Below are 17,245 nucleotides of genomic sequence, written 5' to 3'. Positions count from 1 at the left end.
CCCCTTAGGGGCCCGACGTCCTCGTCGGCACACCACGGCCAGGGTTAGGCTTTGATACCAAATTGTCACATCCCCGCTCGGGGCGGTTCACTTCCCGGGCCCGCTCCACCACCATAGCACGATATTGTCCGCTTTGGGCTTACCATTCCCTCACGGTTTTGTTTTTGGGAACTCACGAGCAACTTCCTAGTGGGTCACCCATCATGGGATTGCTCTAGCCCCTTCTCACTTAACTTCGGAGTTCCTACGAAACCCGAAGCCAGTGAGCTCCCAAAAGGCCTCGTGCTAGGTAAGGATGAGAATATACATTTAAGGATCACTCCCCTGGACGATGTGGGATGTCACAATTACAAGTTCGTAATACTTTACAAAATATTTTTAAAAGTTTGTATGAATTTATAATAAATTTGAAGATAAATAATAGTGTCAAAAAAGTGGCTAAAAATAATTGAAAAAGTTAGCAAATTAATCAAACAGTAATTAGAAAACAAAAAAAATCTCAATATAATCAGCACATTAAATAGCTAGCTATGTGGCGCAAACTGATTGGCTACAATAGTTGAAAAATCAAAGCTATGTGGCCCAAACTGATTGGGTACAATAGTTGAAAAATCAAATCAAAGTGGGTAATTTTGAAACGACACGTGGGGTAGGTGAAAGAGAAAGTCTATCTTCTTCCTCTTTCTCTTCTTCTTTGTTACTTTTCAGTAGCTGCAAAATGCAAAGCCTGGATATTTAAAAAAAAAAAAGAAAAAAAAGAAAGTTTGCGTGCAGGAAACCCAAAACACCAGAAAACTAAATGGGACAAGAAGGGCGGAACCACCGGTCTTGGGTTTGATTTTTGGCTTAGGGAGGGGTGGCCGCCCCTCCTCACCCTTATGTAGCTTCACCCATGGGGAAGGGGAGAGAGAGGGGTGGGATGGTGGTTCTGGGTTCAGGCGCAGCGAGAGAGAAGTTCGATGGGGGGGGGGGGGGGAAGGAAGGAGATGAGTGGGGTGAGGCTAGACCTGACAATTTCTTACATGACCCGTTAATACGACACGTAAACGACACGAAAATAACGGGTTTCGGGTCAACACGATAACTAATCAGGTCACACGATAATAACCCGTTAATAATGGGTCCTTAACATGTTTACACGAGAGTGACACGTGGGTAACTTGTTTCAACACGATAAGAAAACAGTTATTTTGAATATGTATATATTGTTTATTAATTATTATTCTATATAAATTTTAAAATTTAATTTTTATTTATTTATTTATTTTTATAGTATATTATAGTCAATGATTGAGATTAAAAATCATAAAACACGTTAAAAATAAAAATATCAAGTAATTTAAAAATACTAAACACATTAAAAAAAAGAATTATTATTAGCACTCCAAAATCTCATTCTACACTCCTTACAAATGTATTTTTCTTTCTAATTATAGAAAGTTTGGAGTACTAAATGAGACTTTTGGAGTGCTAATAACAATTCTCTAAAAAAATTATAATAATTAATTTACATGTGTGAAAAATATGAAAAAAAATATGCAAACGCTCGTAGTCGCATCCTTTACGCTTTGAGGATGGGTATATGATCGTTTGAATTTTTAAAACCATATAAACTCTCATGAATAGTATTTTTAAGGGAGTTCAAAATGAACAAAATTCATAATCATTAATGTATAAGTCTAAGAGATGTGAAAGCATAATAAACGTTCATAATTGCATCCTCAACGCTTAGATGATGGTTACATAGTCGTTTAGATTTTTAAAACCCTACAAATCTCATGAACAATGTTTTTTATTTGAGTACAAAAGTAATAAAATTAATAATAATTATTGTAGAAGTGTGAAAAATGTAATTACTCGTAATGTAAAGTTTTACAACTTTTATGAAGGGGTCAACTCTGAAATTTAGTATGTATATACAAATTTAGTATTATGTTTTTCATTTTCATTTTTATTGATTTAAAATATATTTTTCTTAACGAGTAACGGGTGAGGTCATATTACTTGATAATATTAACGGGTTGATTTCGGGTGGGGTCAAATTACCCGTTTATTTTAATGGGTATTACACAACACGACCCGTTAAGCTATCGGGTATGACAAAAAAACGACACGAACACGAGAAACACGACACAATACTGGGTCTAGGTAAAGCTATTTTTTTTTTTGAAATTTTTTAAATAATATTTAAATGAATTAAAATAATTTAATAATTAAATACTTTTATTAGTTGTTTGACCATTGGCACAAGTTGATTGCCATGTCAACACAATATAAGCCTTGCATTTGACACGTCATGACTTAACATTAATTTGATGAATTAATTAACGCAAGTATGACATGACAACGAATTCATAAATTAAGATATGACATTGTAATGTTAAAAATATGAGGTATGAGAAGTGAGGGAAAGGAAGGAGATGAGTGGGGTGAGGCTAGTTTTTTTTTTTTTTTTTGAAATTTTTTTAAATAATATTTAAATGAATTAAAATAATTTTAATAATTAAATACTTTTATTAGTTGTTTGACCATTGTCACAAGTTGATTGTCATGTCAACAAAATATGAGCCCTACATTTGACATATTATCACTTAACATTAATTTGACAGATTAATTAACGCAAGTATGACATGACAACAAATTCATAAATTAAGATATGACATTACAATGTTAAAAATATGGGAAATGGATCCTCTCCGGATCCCTTTCATTTGAGCCTCTAACCAACAAATTCGGACCCTTAAAATATAATCCAACGACTAAAGTTATTATAACTTTTAATGGACCCCCTATTTTTAACCGTTAAATCAAATTTCAAGGGTCCGGATTTGTTGTAAGGAGGCTCAGGTGGAAGGGATTCGGAGATGATCATTTTCCAAAAATATGAGGTATGAGATTGTAGTGCGACCCATGGCTGAATTGTATATGATTAATAAAATAACTAGCATTTGCCGACACACTTTGTGTGTATGAACACATTTTTTTAGAAAATGAGAAGGAGAGAGGGAGAGAGAGAGAACGTGGGGGGAGTGAGAGGTTTTTGATTTTGTTTTTGGTTTTTATTTATTTTTATTAATATTAGAGGTCTTTTAACATCATTTGTAGATGAGGTTTTAATAAAAAACAATAAAATTTGAACTTATGAAATTACATTATTGCCCATCAATTTTTTTGTGTGATAGAAGACTAATTTGTTTTTTTATGCTCTTTTAGTTGATAAAGAGAATTTTATTAATCGGGAGGCTCATGTGAAAGGGATCTGGAGATGATCCTTTTAAAAAAAATATGAGGTATGAGATTGTAGTGCCACCATAACTAAATTGTATATGGTTAATAAAATAATAATATATAACTTTGAAACAGCAAAAAGCAAACGGAAGAATATGTAACTTGAGATTTATCGACGAAGCCGTTGGAGTTTTGAGGCTCAACACCCACTCGCTCACCCACTCACAGACAGACATTCGGAAGATGATGCGTGCGGCGACAGTTTCTTCTTCTTCTTTGAAGGTTGGTTATGGCATCGGCAGCAGACTGAGACTGAGAGTGAGAGGTATGCCGCCTGTGCCTTGTCTTCTTCATAACTCTACTCTTTTTCCGTTCTTCAACAATTACTTCGCTCCGTTTCACTCTCAATCAACCAAATCTAGAAACACCCAACCACGCCGTCTTGTGAAAGTATCTAACCTTGAGGATGCACTCCATCTGTTCGACGAAATGCTTCAAAGGCGTCCTCCGCCTTCCATTCTCTGTTTCACTCAACTCTTGGGTCAAGTCGCCAAGTTGAAACATTATTCGGCAGTCATCTCGTTGCACAACCGAATGGGTTTTTCGGGGATTCGTCCTAATGTTTATACTCTAACCATTATCATTAATTGCTTTTCCCATATGAATCAAATGGGGTTTAGTTTATCTGTCTTGGGAAAGTTCTTCAAACTTGGCTTTGAACCGAATGTGGCGACTTTCAACACGTTAATCAACGGATTCCTTCTTCAGAATAGTGAGGCTGATGCTGTCGAGATTCTGAATAAAATGATGAAGGGAGGTAATTGTAACCCAGATGTGATTACTTTCGGCACACTAGTAAAGGGCCTTTGTGCAAAAGGTAACAACACTGGAGCTATTCAATTGCTTAGGAAAATGGAAGAAGGAGGTTGCAAGCCCAACCTAGTCATTTACAGCACGATCATCGATAGCCTTTGTAAAGATACTCTAGTTGTGGATGCATTGAACCTCTTCTCTGAAATGATGAGTAAACGTATTGACCCAAATGTCATTACCTATACTTCTTTGATTCATGGAGTATGCAAATTAGGAGGGTGGAATGAAGCTACGAGATTGTTTAATGAAATGGTGAGCAAAGGTATCTTTCCAAACTTGCACAGCTACAATGTCTTGGTAGATACCCTTTGCAAGGAGGGCTTGGTCGGGAAAGCAAAATGCATGGTCGAAATGATGACTCAAAGAGATATTGAGCCTGACATGGTCACATACAGTTCGCTTATGGATGGTTATTGTTTGCGAGGAGAAATGGGTGAGGCGAAAAAGGTTTTGGAACTAATGCTCAGCAAGGGCTACACAACTGATCCTTATAGCTACAACATATTCATCAATGGCTATTGTAAGCATGGAAGGATAGATGAGGCACTGATGATTTTTAATGAAATGTCTAATAACAGACTGGTTCCAGATACAGTTACTTATAACACTCTTATGGACGGGTTTTGCAAAGTAGGAAGAATACAAGATGCACAAAAGTTCTTCTCTCAGATGCAAGCTTGTGGCCAACTTCCAAATGTACACAGTTATAATGTTTTACTGGATGGCCTGTGTAAAAACCAACAACTATCTAAGGCAATGGAACTGTTAAGAGATATGGTAAGTAAAAAGTTGGACCCAGATATTGTGAGTCACAATATTCTTATCGAAGGTTTATGCATAGCTGGAAGAGTTGAATCTGCATGGAATCTCTTTTGTGGTTTATCATCAAAAGGATTTCAGCCCAATGTCAGGACATATACTATAATGATTAGTGGATTTTGTAATGGGGGCTTAATAAGTGAAGCGGAAAAGTTGCTTCAAGAAATGAAAGATAGAGGTCATCCTCCAAATGGTTGCACCTACAACATAATTATCCGAGGTTGCATCAATAACAATGAGACAGTAAAGGCAATGAGACTTATCCAAGAAATGGTGGAGAGGGGTTTTTCTGCTGATGCATCAACTATGGAATTGATAATTAATTTGCTGTCTAAAGATGCTGTTGATCCTGCTTTGTTGACATTGGTTGAGGTATCACGATGAAGTTGATTTGCATCTTTGAAATTGGTAAGAGATCCTTCTAATTATTATAACGAGCTTTGAACCTATTGCACCTTTGATTAGTGTATTATATATGTTCTTCATTAGTCACGTGGAAACACAACGTATATTTTTTACTTCACCCCAAAGTTTAGCATTTGAGTAGTTTCATATGCTTATTTTGAAGAGTTTAGTAGAAAAATTGTTATACATCGCAATATTGTGATAACAGGTTGCATAGTGATTACGTTAGTAAGAAGTTGTCATGTTTTTTTCATTTGGGGAAAATCTAGGGCTGATGTTTGCAATATTGGATAGAGACAGTTTTAAGACTTTGAACTTTGGTTGTCTACAGTAGTTATGTAAATTGTTTTTGTTGCTGAAACAATTATTTGATTGATTTTATTAGTATGATTATTTGGATGAAAAAAGGAAAAAGCCAAGGCAAGTCAACAACAGGGGAAAGTTTGTAGCAACAGTAAAACTCCTTTAAGTTTGTGAAGAGATTCAACAGTAAAACTCACCTTTGGTAAGCGTGGATGTATTCTACAGGTTATTTATTAGTACCATGTTATGCCTGAAAGCTTACTTTTGAAGACAAATATATCAATCCCTTGGAATGTGTTGAGTATGATGGTCTACAAGTAACTCTGTGGATGTCAAGCATGATGATCTCTCTCTCTCTCTCTCTCTCTCTCTCTCTCTCTTATATGTACATATATAACTTCTGATTGTAAAATTAGCTGAAGAAAATGACCAATCCCCTGCTTGTTATACTAAGCTCATGTTAGTGTAGATGGAGTGAACAAGACCGGTTTTACATTCAATCATGTTCTGAACAATTAATGTTGGATCTTGATGGAACAGTATAAGGGTGCCACTGATTTTCTCTATCGCTACTGTTTTGCAGGGGATCAAATTCAGGTAAACAATGTCAGCGGGGCGGATGATGATGTCTGGTATGGGGAGCTTTTATGGAGGTGAATGTTTCTCTTATTAATTGCTTCCTAGGACAAAAGGAATTTCCCTATTTCTAGTTCAAATCACCATTTCATGGGGGGAGCAATATGATGCGTGCACATGTTTTTGTACATTTGTCGAATGATCTTGTTGATAAAGTATGATATCCCTTTGCACCAAGTGAACTGTGAGTCGCTTTGGGTGCAGGAGGACACTTCCCAATTCAGTGATATGTGTATCGTTCATGTCAATATGCAAACTCAGCTTGGTCTTGGTACTTCTCAAACTTTGGGTCAATACTTTTATCTGCCTCTCCTGGATTGGTTAAAAGCTAATTTATCCTCTAATTTGGTTTGAATTGGTGTCAGGTATTTTTGGCTTAAGCTGTTGGTTCTTGTGGAGATGGAGGAATCTGCGAGTTTTGATTCTGATGATATATTTTCCTTGCATGCCGCAAGAATGTGATCTAGGCCTATGCTCAAGAGTGGAGGCATTCCAACTCATCATTGCGCTCTAAACCCACCAGAACTGAGGACCTCTTGGACTGGGATCCTTTATGGTTTCTGCAAAGTTACACGGTTTGTTTTTGGGGCAGAAAGTGGCTTGGAGGACAGGTTTTTTTTATTTTTTATCTGTAGAGCTTGAAGTTGACTCTGACAGTTGTTATTGCTCTTGTAAGCAGCACGATCTTCCTCTCCAGACTCCGTCCTGTTTACACCTTCATCCGTTGATCAAAATTGGCAACAAGTTCTTTGCAGATTACTTGGCCAGCTGAGCTTCAGAATCGCCCTGCTGATTATGGCTTACAGCCCAAAGTCTCAAGGATGCTGCAGGTAACGAAACCGGCACTAAATTTACTAGCGATAGTTTTACATAAAATGACCAACAAACGAGTTGGCTTATGGGTCAAGGATGTTGAGTGGGCTGAATCGGGCTACTGGAACACACACAAGATCATGTGCTCTTGGAGTAGTAAATCTTGGCCGTTCATCCATTTGAAGACATCGTCACCCGATCAGGACCCGATAACCGTCCAATCAAAGCACTGGATCATAGCTGCAAGTACCCCAGGTAGCATTTTCATGGTCAAGTTCACACCAGGGCATGTCCCCTCCTCCCAGACCTCAAGGCCTGGAGTGGACATCAATTTGTCTTAAAGAATAATAAGGTCGATAGATATTGATAGAAAATGTAAAATGAGATGTGAATGGGGCTTTTACATTTGAAATTTGCATCTTTCATTGGAGATCCTCTTATGAAAAAGACAATCACAAGAAGTAACTAACAAGTAAACTTGGAATCTCATTTGATGGCGTTTGGTTTATCGGTCTTGCCTAAACCATAAACCAATGAACTAGGGGCTAGGGCTTATATATATATTAAAAAAAAAAAAAAAAAAAAACCTAATGAAAAAGGTTTGAAAATTTTTGAGTTTTAATGATAAAACAAAATAAAGGGTAAAATGAATAGTATCATAATTGATTTTTTAATGTAAAAATGTGATTTTTAGTTAAAATTCCCTACAAAAAAACAAAAGCAAATATATAGATTCAGTAACACTAATGACATTTATCTTTCCTTGTGTTTGACTATTGTAATGGCAATTTGCAATTAATTTAATTTTCCACCCCGTTTGTGTAAATATATTATAGTAAAATAATAAGAAAACTAAGTTCTTTTGTTTTGTATTTTGTTTTTTTTCTTCTTGTTTTTCGAATATTTTTTTGTTGTTGTTGAAACTAACAAAATCAGTAACTAAATTGGATTTGATTTATCTGTCTTGAGGAAGTTCTTCAAAATTGGTTTTGAACCGAATGCGGCGACCTTCAACACTTTAATCAACGACTTTCTTTTTCGAAATAGGAAGGTTGAGACAGGTCTCAACATTTTTCAACAAAATGATATAGGGAGGTAACTATAACGCCAACAGGATCCTCTCTGAACCTTTCGGTGAGGATTCTGGAGATTTGTAAATTGTGTTCGTTTATAGCACATCTTGCTGTCAGTTTTTATCAGGTATTGTTTGTGTTTAATTTTAAATAAAAATATTTAAATGATTTCTAACCGCACGATGTACGATGAACAGACATGATTCACGGATCTCCAAAATCCTCACAAAGAGGATCCTGCGAGGATCCAAATTCACTATAATGCAATTGTGATTGCTTTCGGCACAATAGTATTACTAACTGACATTCATGCACAAGGTAACAATAGTGATTCTGTGAATCTTTTCGGTTTAACAATAGTGATTCTATGAATCTTTTCGGTTTCTAAAATGATGAACTGCTGTGGCAAAATTATCAGCTGGTCCATTTTTGTCATTTGGTCTTATTTAATTCATCCGATTCGATAGTCAAAAAAAAGAAAAAGAAAACGTTTAATAAGTAAAAAAAAAGTGTGAATACCACATTCCAATCAAGAGTGTGAGAAGTAAGGGGATTTAAGATGCAGCTTGCAAGCCTAACGTAATCATTTAATTCCAGCCTACAAACATAATATTTAGATAAGGTGTAAATGATTATTTATTTAATTAAAGAAAATATTCCCGCTTTCAATATACTACAAAATAATAAAACATAAATACGACTTTCAATTACTCTCACTCCTTATTTATCAAACAACCCCCAACTCCGAATCTCACCGGAAAAAGGGTTAGATAGACACAATCAATGCATCATCTTCTTAACCCAGATGCTGAGGAGGATGCAGGCGACGAAAATGGCTTCTTCTTCTTTGAAGGTTGGTTATGTCATCGCCAGCAGACTGAGAGTGAGAAGTATGCCGGCTGTGCCTTGTCTTTTTCATAACCTTGCTCTTCTTCTATTCCCCAACAGTTACTTCGGTCCGTTCCACTCTCGACCTTCTCATCCGCCCAAATCTAAAAACTCCCATTTGCATCGGCGTGTCAAAGTCAATAATCTTGAAGATGCACTCCATGTGTTCGACGAAATGCTTCAAATGCGTCCTCTGCCGTCCGTTGTGAAGTTGAAACATTATTCGGCAGTCATCTCGCGGAATGACCAAATGGAGCTGTCGGGAATTCGTCCTGATGTTTATACTCCAAACATCATCATTAATTGCTTTTCTCATCTCAACCAAATGGGGGTTGGTTTGTCTGTCTTGGGAAAATTCTTCAAACTTGGTTTTGAACCTGATGTCACTGGCCTTCACCACTTTAATCAACGGATTCCTTCTTCAGAATAGAGAGGTTGATGCTGTTGGGATTCTGACTAAAATGATTTAGAGTGGTACTTGTAACCCAATGTGGTTACTTTTCGGCACACTAGTAAAGGGCCCTTGCATGAAAGGTAACAACACTGAAGCTATTCAACTACTTGGGAAAATGGAAGGAGGTTGCAAGCCTGACATTGTCATTTACAGCACGATCATCGACAGTCTCTGTACAGATACTCTTGTTGTGGATTCATTGAACCTCTTATCTGAAATGACAAGTAAGGGGTATTGCCCCCAATGTCATTACCTATACCTCTTTGATTCATGTAGTGTGCAAATTGGGGGAGTGGACAGAAGCTACGAGATTGTTCAATGAAATGGTGAGCAAAGGTATCTTTCCAAATGTGCACACCTTCAGTGTCTTGGTAGACACCCTTTGTAAGGAGGGCTTGGCCGGGAAAGCAGAAACTATGGTTGAAATGATGACCAAAGAGGTATTGAGCTTAATACAGTTACTTACAATTTGCTCATGGATGGTATGGCTAATAATATGTCAACAAGAAATTGGATCCAAATATTGTGGTTTACAATATTCTTATTGAAGGTTTGTGCATAAGTGGAAATGTTGAATGCTCAAGGGATCTCTTTAGCGGTTTATCATCAAAAGGACTTCAGCTTAATGTCGGGACGTTTACCATAATGATTAGTGGACTTTGTCAATAATCTTGCCAAATGATTGCACCTATATCACAATTATCCGGTGGTTCATCAATAAGAATGAGACATCAAGGGCGATGAGACTTATCATGAAATGGTGGAGAGGGGGTTTTCAGCAGATGCGTCTACTGCAGAATTGATAGTTAATTTGTTGTGTAAAGATGTTGTGGGTCTTGCTTTGTTGCCATTGTTAGAAAGATCATAATGAAGTTAATTTGCATATTTGAAAGTTGAAGGAGATGCTTCTGACTATCACAGTGAACTCTGGAATTGTTGCACCCTTGACAACCATGGTGTCCAAGGTACAACCCACTATATCAGATTGTGTTGTTTAGGGCAAGTTTTTGCATTTTATTGTTGACATTTTATTAGCCAGAGAACTGGGTAGATATGTTTGTATACATTGTGATATCATTGAAGCAACTGCATAATGATTTTGTTGGTAAAATTACTGATTGGCTTGCGCTCGAACGTATTTTGCCTGAAAATCATTGAGATTGCATTGGAACACAGATCCATTAGTTTCCGGCAATAGGGAGGATAATAAAAAACCAATCCAACATCCAAAACTGCCTTAGATTTCTGGACAGAGCGGAAGCTCCAAAATGGCGCGTTGTTGGCTTCTTTTTCGTGTTCAGGTGTTCTAGCTTCCTTTCTGATGGACATAGTGCAATTTACTCAGCTAGTTTTTCGCCGCTTTTGCAGGACTCTCGCCGAACTGGTATCTACATGACTGCAATATACGTTTTACCTTTTGAGTTTTTAACTTTTAAGATTGTCAAGTCAGATGGAGACGTGGATTTTTGGACTGATACGATCAGATTAAAATGCATCTCTTAAGATAATGCAAGTTGTCATATAAGAAAAATAATACACGTGGATTTCATTAGGAGATTGAAAGTCAAAAAAAAAAAAAACAAAAAAAATATACACGTGGATTGCGATTGTCATATAAAATGGTTTATAATTAGGTTTTTTTGACCAAAATGATCTCTGAAATTTGCATAATTCCTCATTTTGATCATTGAGATTTAAAATCAATAGAATCATTTTGACCAAAATGACTAAAATGATACAAATCTCAAGGACCATTTTGGCTAAAAAAACCTTATAATTATGATCTACAAAGATGTCTCTGTATGCGCAAGTTTGTTATCAAACCGTTAATCAGAACTACATCTTCATCTTGGATATTGTTTTTCGTGATGTATACGTTTTTTTTAGTCAACGAAAACAACTCGTCTAGTTCCTCACAATTAGTCCTAAACCATATATGCATAAACAACCGAAACATGGAATTGGCCATTTTGCTCACTTAATGTACACCACTATCAAGTATCACGTTATCAACTGCATTTTTCTTCTCTTCTTCAAGATCTAAATACATAAAGACAAATATTTTGTTTATGGAAGGCAGACTCATGAGCCTCGATCAAGACTAAATTTCTACTCTACATTTTCCTGATGGAATCAATATTATATGCAAAAATACTGCACCTTCAATATATGACACACTCCTGGACCTGGGAACAACCATGTGATCTGCAATCTGCGATCCGATGGGAGGTTGGAGTGCTATGCCTGCAAAACATATCAATGTTCTTCGTCAGAACCCTACACGAGGGATGGCAAAGTACAGTTGATTAAACGTAAGTTACTTCTTGTCACAACTATAAGCATGCACCACAAAGGGGAGAAACCCCGATTTATTATCTCTAAGAACCTTTTGATCATAGTAATTACTCAACTGTATATAATATATCTGACATTTCTTCGTGTAAAAGGACACCTAACGTGGGTTCAATCAACTACAGCTTTCATGAATCATATTAATAGCATACGAATAAAATTTCAATCCAAAAGAGTTACTTGCCAACACTAAGACACAAAGGAGACTATTATTTGGATAATGCAAAACGCCATCGAAAACTACCTGAAGATAACCTCATAATAAGCTTGCACTCAAGAGCCCAACTGTTCTTTCTCTCCCAAACGTTTCATCATCAAAATCTTCATTTGTGGAATTTTCCTGACACAACAATTTGTTTTCACGTGTTGGATTTAAGCCAACACCCTCCCAAAGCATTGGATCGCCTTGGCGCATTTCATCTTGTTCAGACCCGTTATTGGTATCAGTATTATCCTCCACATCTTGTTGCATTTCATCCAAACATGATGGCTCGACATTGAGATCGGAGCACACATCATATCCAGTTTGTTCGTCAGTCCCATGATAGGCCACAGTCACTGCTCCTTGGTCAGGTAGATCGCCAGCATCCTTTTTCTGCCTCTTCCATTTCTTTGTAGATGAAGTACCATCATCCTCAAAATCTTCTTCTTCTCTTTCCCTATGTAAGTAGACCCATAATTTCCTTTCCCCGTCAAATTGCACACAAGGATCACGCTCATAATGCAACCGATCAAGGGCTCCACTAACAACTTGATTAACTTGTGCATCAGACACATCTTCAACAATGTACTGAGAATCTCTTATCAAAGTGCAAACATCTGCTCTGGTGCCAATACTTCCAGGCAACCTTGCTGCTGCATCTCTCACAAGACAAAGAATTGTAACATGCGGTGGTCGATCACGTTTCAGCATAAAGTGATCTCGGGCTTTTGATGTTGGCTTACCACCGCACCTTCTCAATGGAGCAACAATGGATTTTTTACCATCAGCTGCTGTGTAAGAGAAGGCCCTGTCTGGAATTGAATACCTAAGAACCTCCTCCTTCCGGAAATAAGCCCTGACTTCTTCAGAACTTGGGCTAATGGTGTTAAGACTCTTTTGAGCTCTTAAATCCCTGAACCTTTCTTTCTCATCCAGGTTGAGCTGCATCAACTCCAAGGGCGGTGCCGGAAGAATTCCAATTTGTTGAATGGTATCTTGCCCGCATTTGAGCCAATTAGCAAACGAATCCACCAGCTTGACTAGCATTTTGTGCGGAAGACCCCATGCTTCAGGAGATATCACCTCCTCATTAGCGTCACGATCTGAAGAACTCTGAGAAACTGGCCCAGCCCACGACCAGCTTTTTGTTGCTTTTTCAAAGGCAACCAGCGTCTTCCAACCCTTTGCTCCTAAAGGTGCTGTTTTTGATGAAAATATCCTTAGAACTCCCCTCACAAGATCCTGAAGTGGCTCTTGTGTCTCAATGATACAAGGATCTCCTGGATTCGAGCTAACACGGTTCACAATCTCCTGAACCGTTAGAGAAGGCATATTCATTTCTCCAGCAAGCTCTGAGTTATTGACATCCACCTTTTCACAAGAAAGAACCCCATTGACAGCACCCTCGTGATTTTTGTTTTGCTCATTGACAGATTCCCCAACAGTACCTTCCGGAACTGGAGTGATCATTGCCAAGCGAACAGCTGAAAGAAGATGTATAATCGAGAATGAGAAACCAGTATGAACTGTAGGTGTAATTGGAGTAAATGCCTTTTTCTGGGGCTTGGTTTCCGGCTCCATCTCTGTTGCTCCCAATTCTGTAATTGGCTGCTCAGAAATTTCAACATCTGAACTAACATTCTCATTCTCTAGCTTCCTCTTTGCCCTTTTTTTCAAGGAACTGGAATCAATGATGAGCTGTGAATGGTTAGACTGGAGATCACCATCTTCATCTCCTCTACCAGTATCCAACACATCCACCTTCCCTTTCCGCTTCTTTGCCGCCATGTTGCACCCTAATAATGGGACCTCAATCCTTTCATGGCGATCACTCTCACAGTCTTCAAAGTTCTGACCTTTCTTCCTGATATTACCCTGTCCACTACCATTCCCTAGTAACCGCATTTCATGTGAATCATCCTCCTCAACAAAATAACGAGACTCTGGCACAAAATGATGATGGCCAACTTCTCTTTTCTGCTTTCCAGTGTAGACTTTCCATGAGGGTGTATGTAACCTTTCACCAGCTTCCCCTTGAAATTGGGCATTCTTGCCCATTTTGTAGATTTGTTTCTGTTCTTCATAATCGTCACCTTCATCATTAAACTTACTCAAGCCCGGGATATAACGCTCTTCCAAAGCTCTAGTCGAAGAGTTATGTAAGGGACTATTGTCTCGCATCTTACCCTTTTGTTTTGCTTTGGAAGAATAGTTCCCTAGATTACGCATATGCCCATGTTCCACAACACCGCTCATCTTACTGGAGTAATTTATCCCATCAAGAGCCTGTAAACTATCCTTCACCTCTTTCTTCGAGTTTTTGGCCCTTTTTGCATCTAGAGTGGGATTCAACAAAGAAGATGGGGAAGGTTCCATAACACCACTGGGATAAGCCAGCTTGCTCCTCAACAACGGGTTGCTATCCTCATCGTCAGTCAAATTGCTCCGATGAGTCTGATTCCGTATCTTCATTTTTAACAAACATTCTATTACCTTTCAATGCTGCCATTTCTGATCCTCCATTTTGTATTCTCTTCTCTCTTGTCTTCTCTTGCAATGGTTTTGCTCTAAATTCAGAAGATGTAAACCTATCATTCATCTGTGGTGGGGAAGCTCTATATGATTTGTAATTTAGATCATGAGACTCCCTCCCTGTCTTCCATTTCTTGCTCCTAGCATTCCAATCATCCGCTCTTAAGGGAGAATCCATAGAAAAAGTCTCCCCTTCAGTCCTTTTATGCCAGAATGGTTCTGCACGTTCTGATAAGTCAGCTCGATCTCCTCTGAGAGGTGGCTGTGAAAGTCTGGCTTTCGAGGACTTCATCTGATCCCCAGCTGTGAATTGATGAATATTTTCTGGATACTTAGCCTTTTTAACAAAATCATAGGGAGCTCTTAAATTAGGAGGCTTTGCTGTTAACACCTTTGCCTCTGACAAAAGGTTTACACTGTGGTTCCTACCATAGGCATAAGCGTCAGCCTTTGAGGAAAGAGGCAGACCCATCAAACTGTCAATGTTTAATTCGTCACCTCTTAAAAGGTCATGATTCTTTCCCACTTTGAAAACACCAGACCTATCCATAGAGCTACCACGAGACACATTTCTATCTCGCTGAATGCCAATTCCATATGCTGTGTCTTCAACATCATCACCACTTATCAATTGATCCCTCATTCTAAATGCTGCCCCAGCATCATACCCTCCTGCTTTATGCTGCCGAGGAAGAGCTACTGCTGAACTGTATAGTCCTGAATGGTTTGCTAGCTCTTTTGCTGAAGGAGTCTTGGACCCAGCCAACTTCAGTATACCTTTTGGATTCTGCTTTCCATATTTTGCAAATTCCATAGCCGATGACAGCCCTCTTGATGCAAGTTCCACACTTGTATCCACCCCATATGGAGAATAACGAGCCATTTTCTGTGCAGTTTTCCTGTCCTTGATTTTGTTGCTCCGTAAACCTTCACCCGACTCTCTTTCTGATGAGTCAGCCTCCATATCTTCCATCTTTTCACCCATCAAACTCTTCTGGATTCTCATAATATTCAGCACCCGGAGCCTCTCCTCAATACTATATCCTTTGCAATTAAGCCAAGCATCCCTTATTTGACACAGATTACTAACCATATTGTTCTGATGTTTCCTCAAAAGATTGTAGTGCTGCCGCTTCTGAAAGAAATTCAAACCCTCCCGGTAAAGAGCAACTCTTGGCTCGCACAAACCTCCCTTCAACATATCAAACAACTGCTTAACAGGGCTCCCAAAATGAAAGTTGCAACCTGTAAAAAGCTCTTTCAAGGTAATCATAAAGCTCTCCTGGTCCATATCAGGCAGATACTTAGTGAGGCCAAACTGCTCCTCCTCACTCAAGCACTCATTCCACACATCCACTGACAATATGTCTTCAAGGCTTGGAAGATCATACAGCTCGAAAGGAATGCTACAAGTCTGATTCCCAACTTGGCAAAACTCCACACCGGTTTCCCCCAATTCCAACAAATCAAAGTCATCAGACCCCGCCCCTGAGTCGGCATCATCAAATTCATCGTCGTCGTCGGATTCCACAGCAGAGCTACGCTGTTGTAGCTCATCCTCATCACTAGACAAACTCTTCCTACTACTGGGAGAAAACTCCGATTCAAGCCTCGAAACCTTGAAGTTGTTCTTCTCAATTGCCATGAATCCCAACACAAACCAAACCCAAAATCAAACAGACTCACAAATTTCACACCAAGCCACCTTTCACCAAATCCCCAAATTTCAAACCGCCACCGAATCAAAACCCTAATTCAAAACACAAAAGATAAAATCCTCAACATTTGCACAACCAAAACGAAAAAAAAAAAAAAAAAGAATACACAAATCGAAAAGCAAGAGTATCAAGATTCACAACTTAAACCAAAATTTACCCTAAATCACAAAAAATCAATTAAAACGACTGAGATTCGAACGAAAGAATACCTGCGGCGAACTTCAATGGCGAAATTGACCAGCAGAGCACGGAGTCCTCACCGTCGGAGGTGCGAGAATTGACGGTTCGTAGAGAGAGAAGAGAGAGATTGCGTTTGGGTGGAAGACGAGAGAAACCCTAAAAGGCTATAGAGAGCTAAAAGACGAAGCGGTTAAATTATAATATAGATGTGTGCGTAGGAGAGGTTGCAGTGGGGATGAAGAAGACGATGGTGACGTGGAGAGGGGTGCGCCGTCTGATTCCGCGAGGACGAAGATGGGAGGGGGCGAAATTACGAAAAGGGGCACCGAAGCGGGAAAGAGGAAAAAGAGGGCGCATGCGTGTGGCAGCGCAGAGGTAGAGAAGAAAGCAACAGCAGAGAACACAGAGAGAGAAGGCCGAGTTGACTCGGCGAGTCGCTTGACGGTTGCGAGTTCCGAGTCGTGTCTTCTTTTTTTTCTGTTCTTTTTTTTTTTTGCCTGTTGCTTTTTGGGGGCCGGCCCAACATTTGGAGAAGCCCTACGGGCCGGCCGGTTTTACCATCTGTGACCCGCTTCGATGTTACGACGTCGTCTGGTTGGTTGTTTTTTTGTCTTTTCGGTCTTTAAAATTTCTTATCTAAATCTGAAAAATATCAACAATCAAGACGTTATTTTTGAAGAGTGGAGATTTTGAAATATTCTAATTTTTTAAATTATTTATACTAAAATAATGTGAATCTGTTGCTTGGTTTTGTAACATGGTTCATTAC

At 38.6% G+C, this 17,245-nt stretch overlaps 2 protein-coding genes across 10 annotated transcripts; one reads left to right on the top strand and one right to left on the bottom strand.

Annotated features, from left to right (window-relative positions):
- Positions 1 to 3,321: 3,321 nt before the first annotated feature.
- On the top strand, positions 3,322 to 7,511 carry LOC103949007 (putative pentatricopeptide repeat-containing protein At1g12700, mitochondrial). Of its 9 annotated transcripts, none has more exons than XR_007252484.1 (5): positions 3,322 to 5,328; positions 6,212 to 6,281; positions 6,469 to 6,535; positions 6,630 to 6,839; positions 6,944 to 7,511. XR_007252484.1 is itself a non-coding variant. In XM_018647895.2 (2 exons), the coding sequence occupies exon 1, from the start codon at positions 3,472 to 3,474 to the stop codon at positions 5,302 to 5,304; it is 1,833 nt and encodes a 610-aa protein (XP_018503411.2). In that variant the 5' UTR covers positions 3,322 to 3,471; the 3' UTR covers positions 5,305 to 5,328; positions 5,854 to 5,965. The 9 variants fall into 9 exon arrangements, 1 of the variants encoding a protein (XP_018503411.2); XR_007252483.1 differs by adding an exon at positions 5,711 to 5,830 and having other exon boundaries at positions 6,212 to 6,535; XR_007252482.1 differs by having other exon boundaries at positions 3,322 to 5,830.
- A 3,980-nt stretch (positions 7,512 to 11,491) lies between these two features.
- On the bottom strand, positions 11,492 to 16,863 carry LOC103948921. Its single transcript, XM_009360008.3, is given in 4 exon segments — positions 11,492 to 11,736; positions 12,089 to 14,479; positions 14,481 to 16,328; positions 16,506 to 16,863. Coding segments are annotated over 2 exon segments (4,122 nt in total). The 5' UTR covers positions 16,224 to 16,328; positions 16,506 to 16,863; the 3' UTR covers positions 11,492 to 11,736; positions 12,089 to 12,100.
- Between the last annotated feature and the right edge of the window lie 382 nt (positions 16,864 to 17,245).

Source organism: the organism of the source record quoted next, unplaced genomic scaffold (assembly GCF_019419815.1).
Source record: "Pyrus x bretschneideri cultivar Hongxiangsu unplaced genomic scaffold, Pyrus_bretschneideri_v1 Contig5, whole genome shotgun sequence".
Lineage (NCBI taxonomy): Eukaryota > Viridiplantae > Streptophyta > Magnoliopsida > Rosales > Rosaceae > Pyrus > Pyrus x bretschneideri.
Note: the sequence above shows the minus strand (reverse complement) of the source record. Positions and strands in the feature narration are given on the sequence as shown.

Coding starts and splice junctions, on each gene's coding strand:
- LOC103949007 (XM_018647895.2), top strand. CDS start 3,472: ATGATGCGTGCGGCGACAGTTTCTTCTTCTTCTTTGAAGGTTGGTTAT.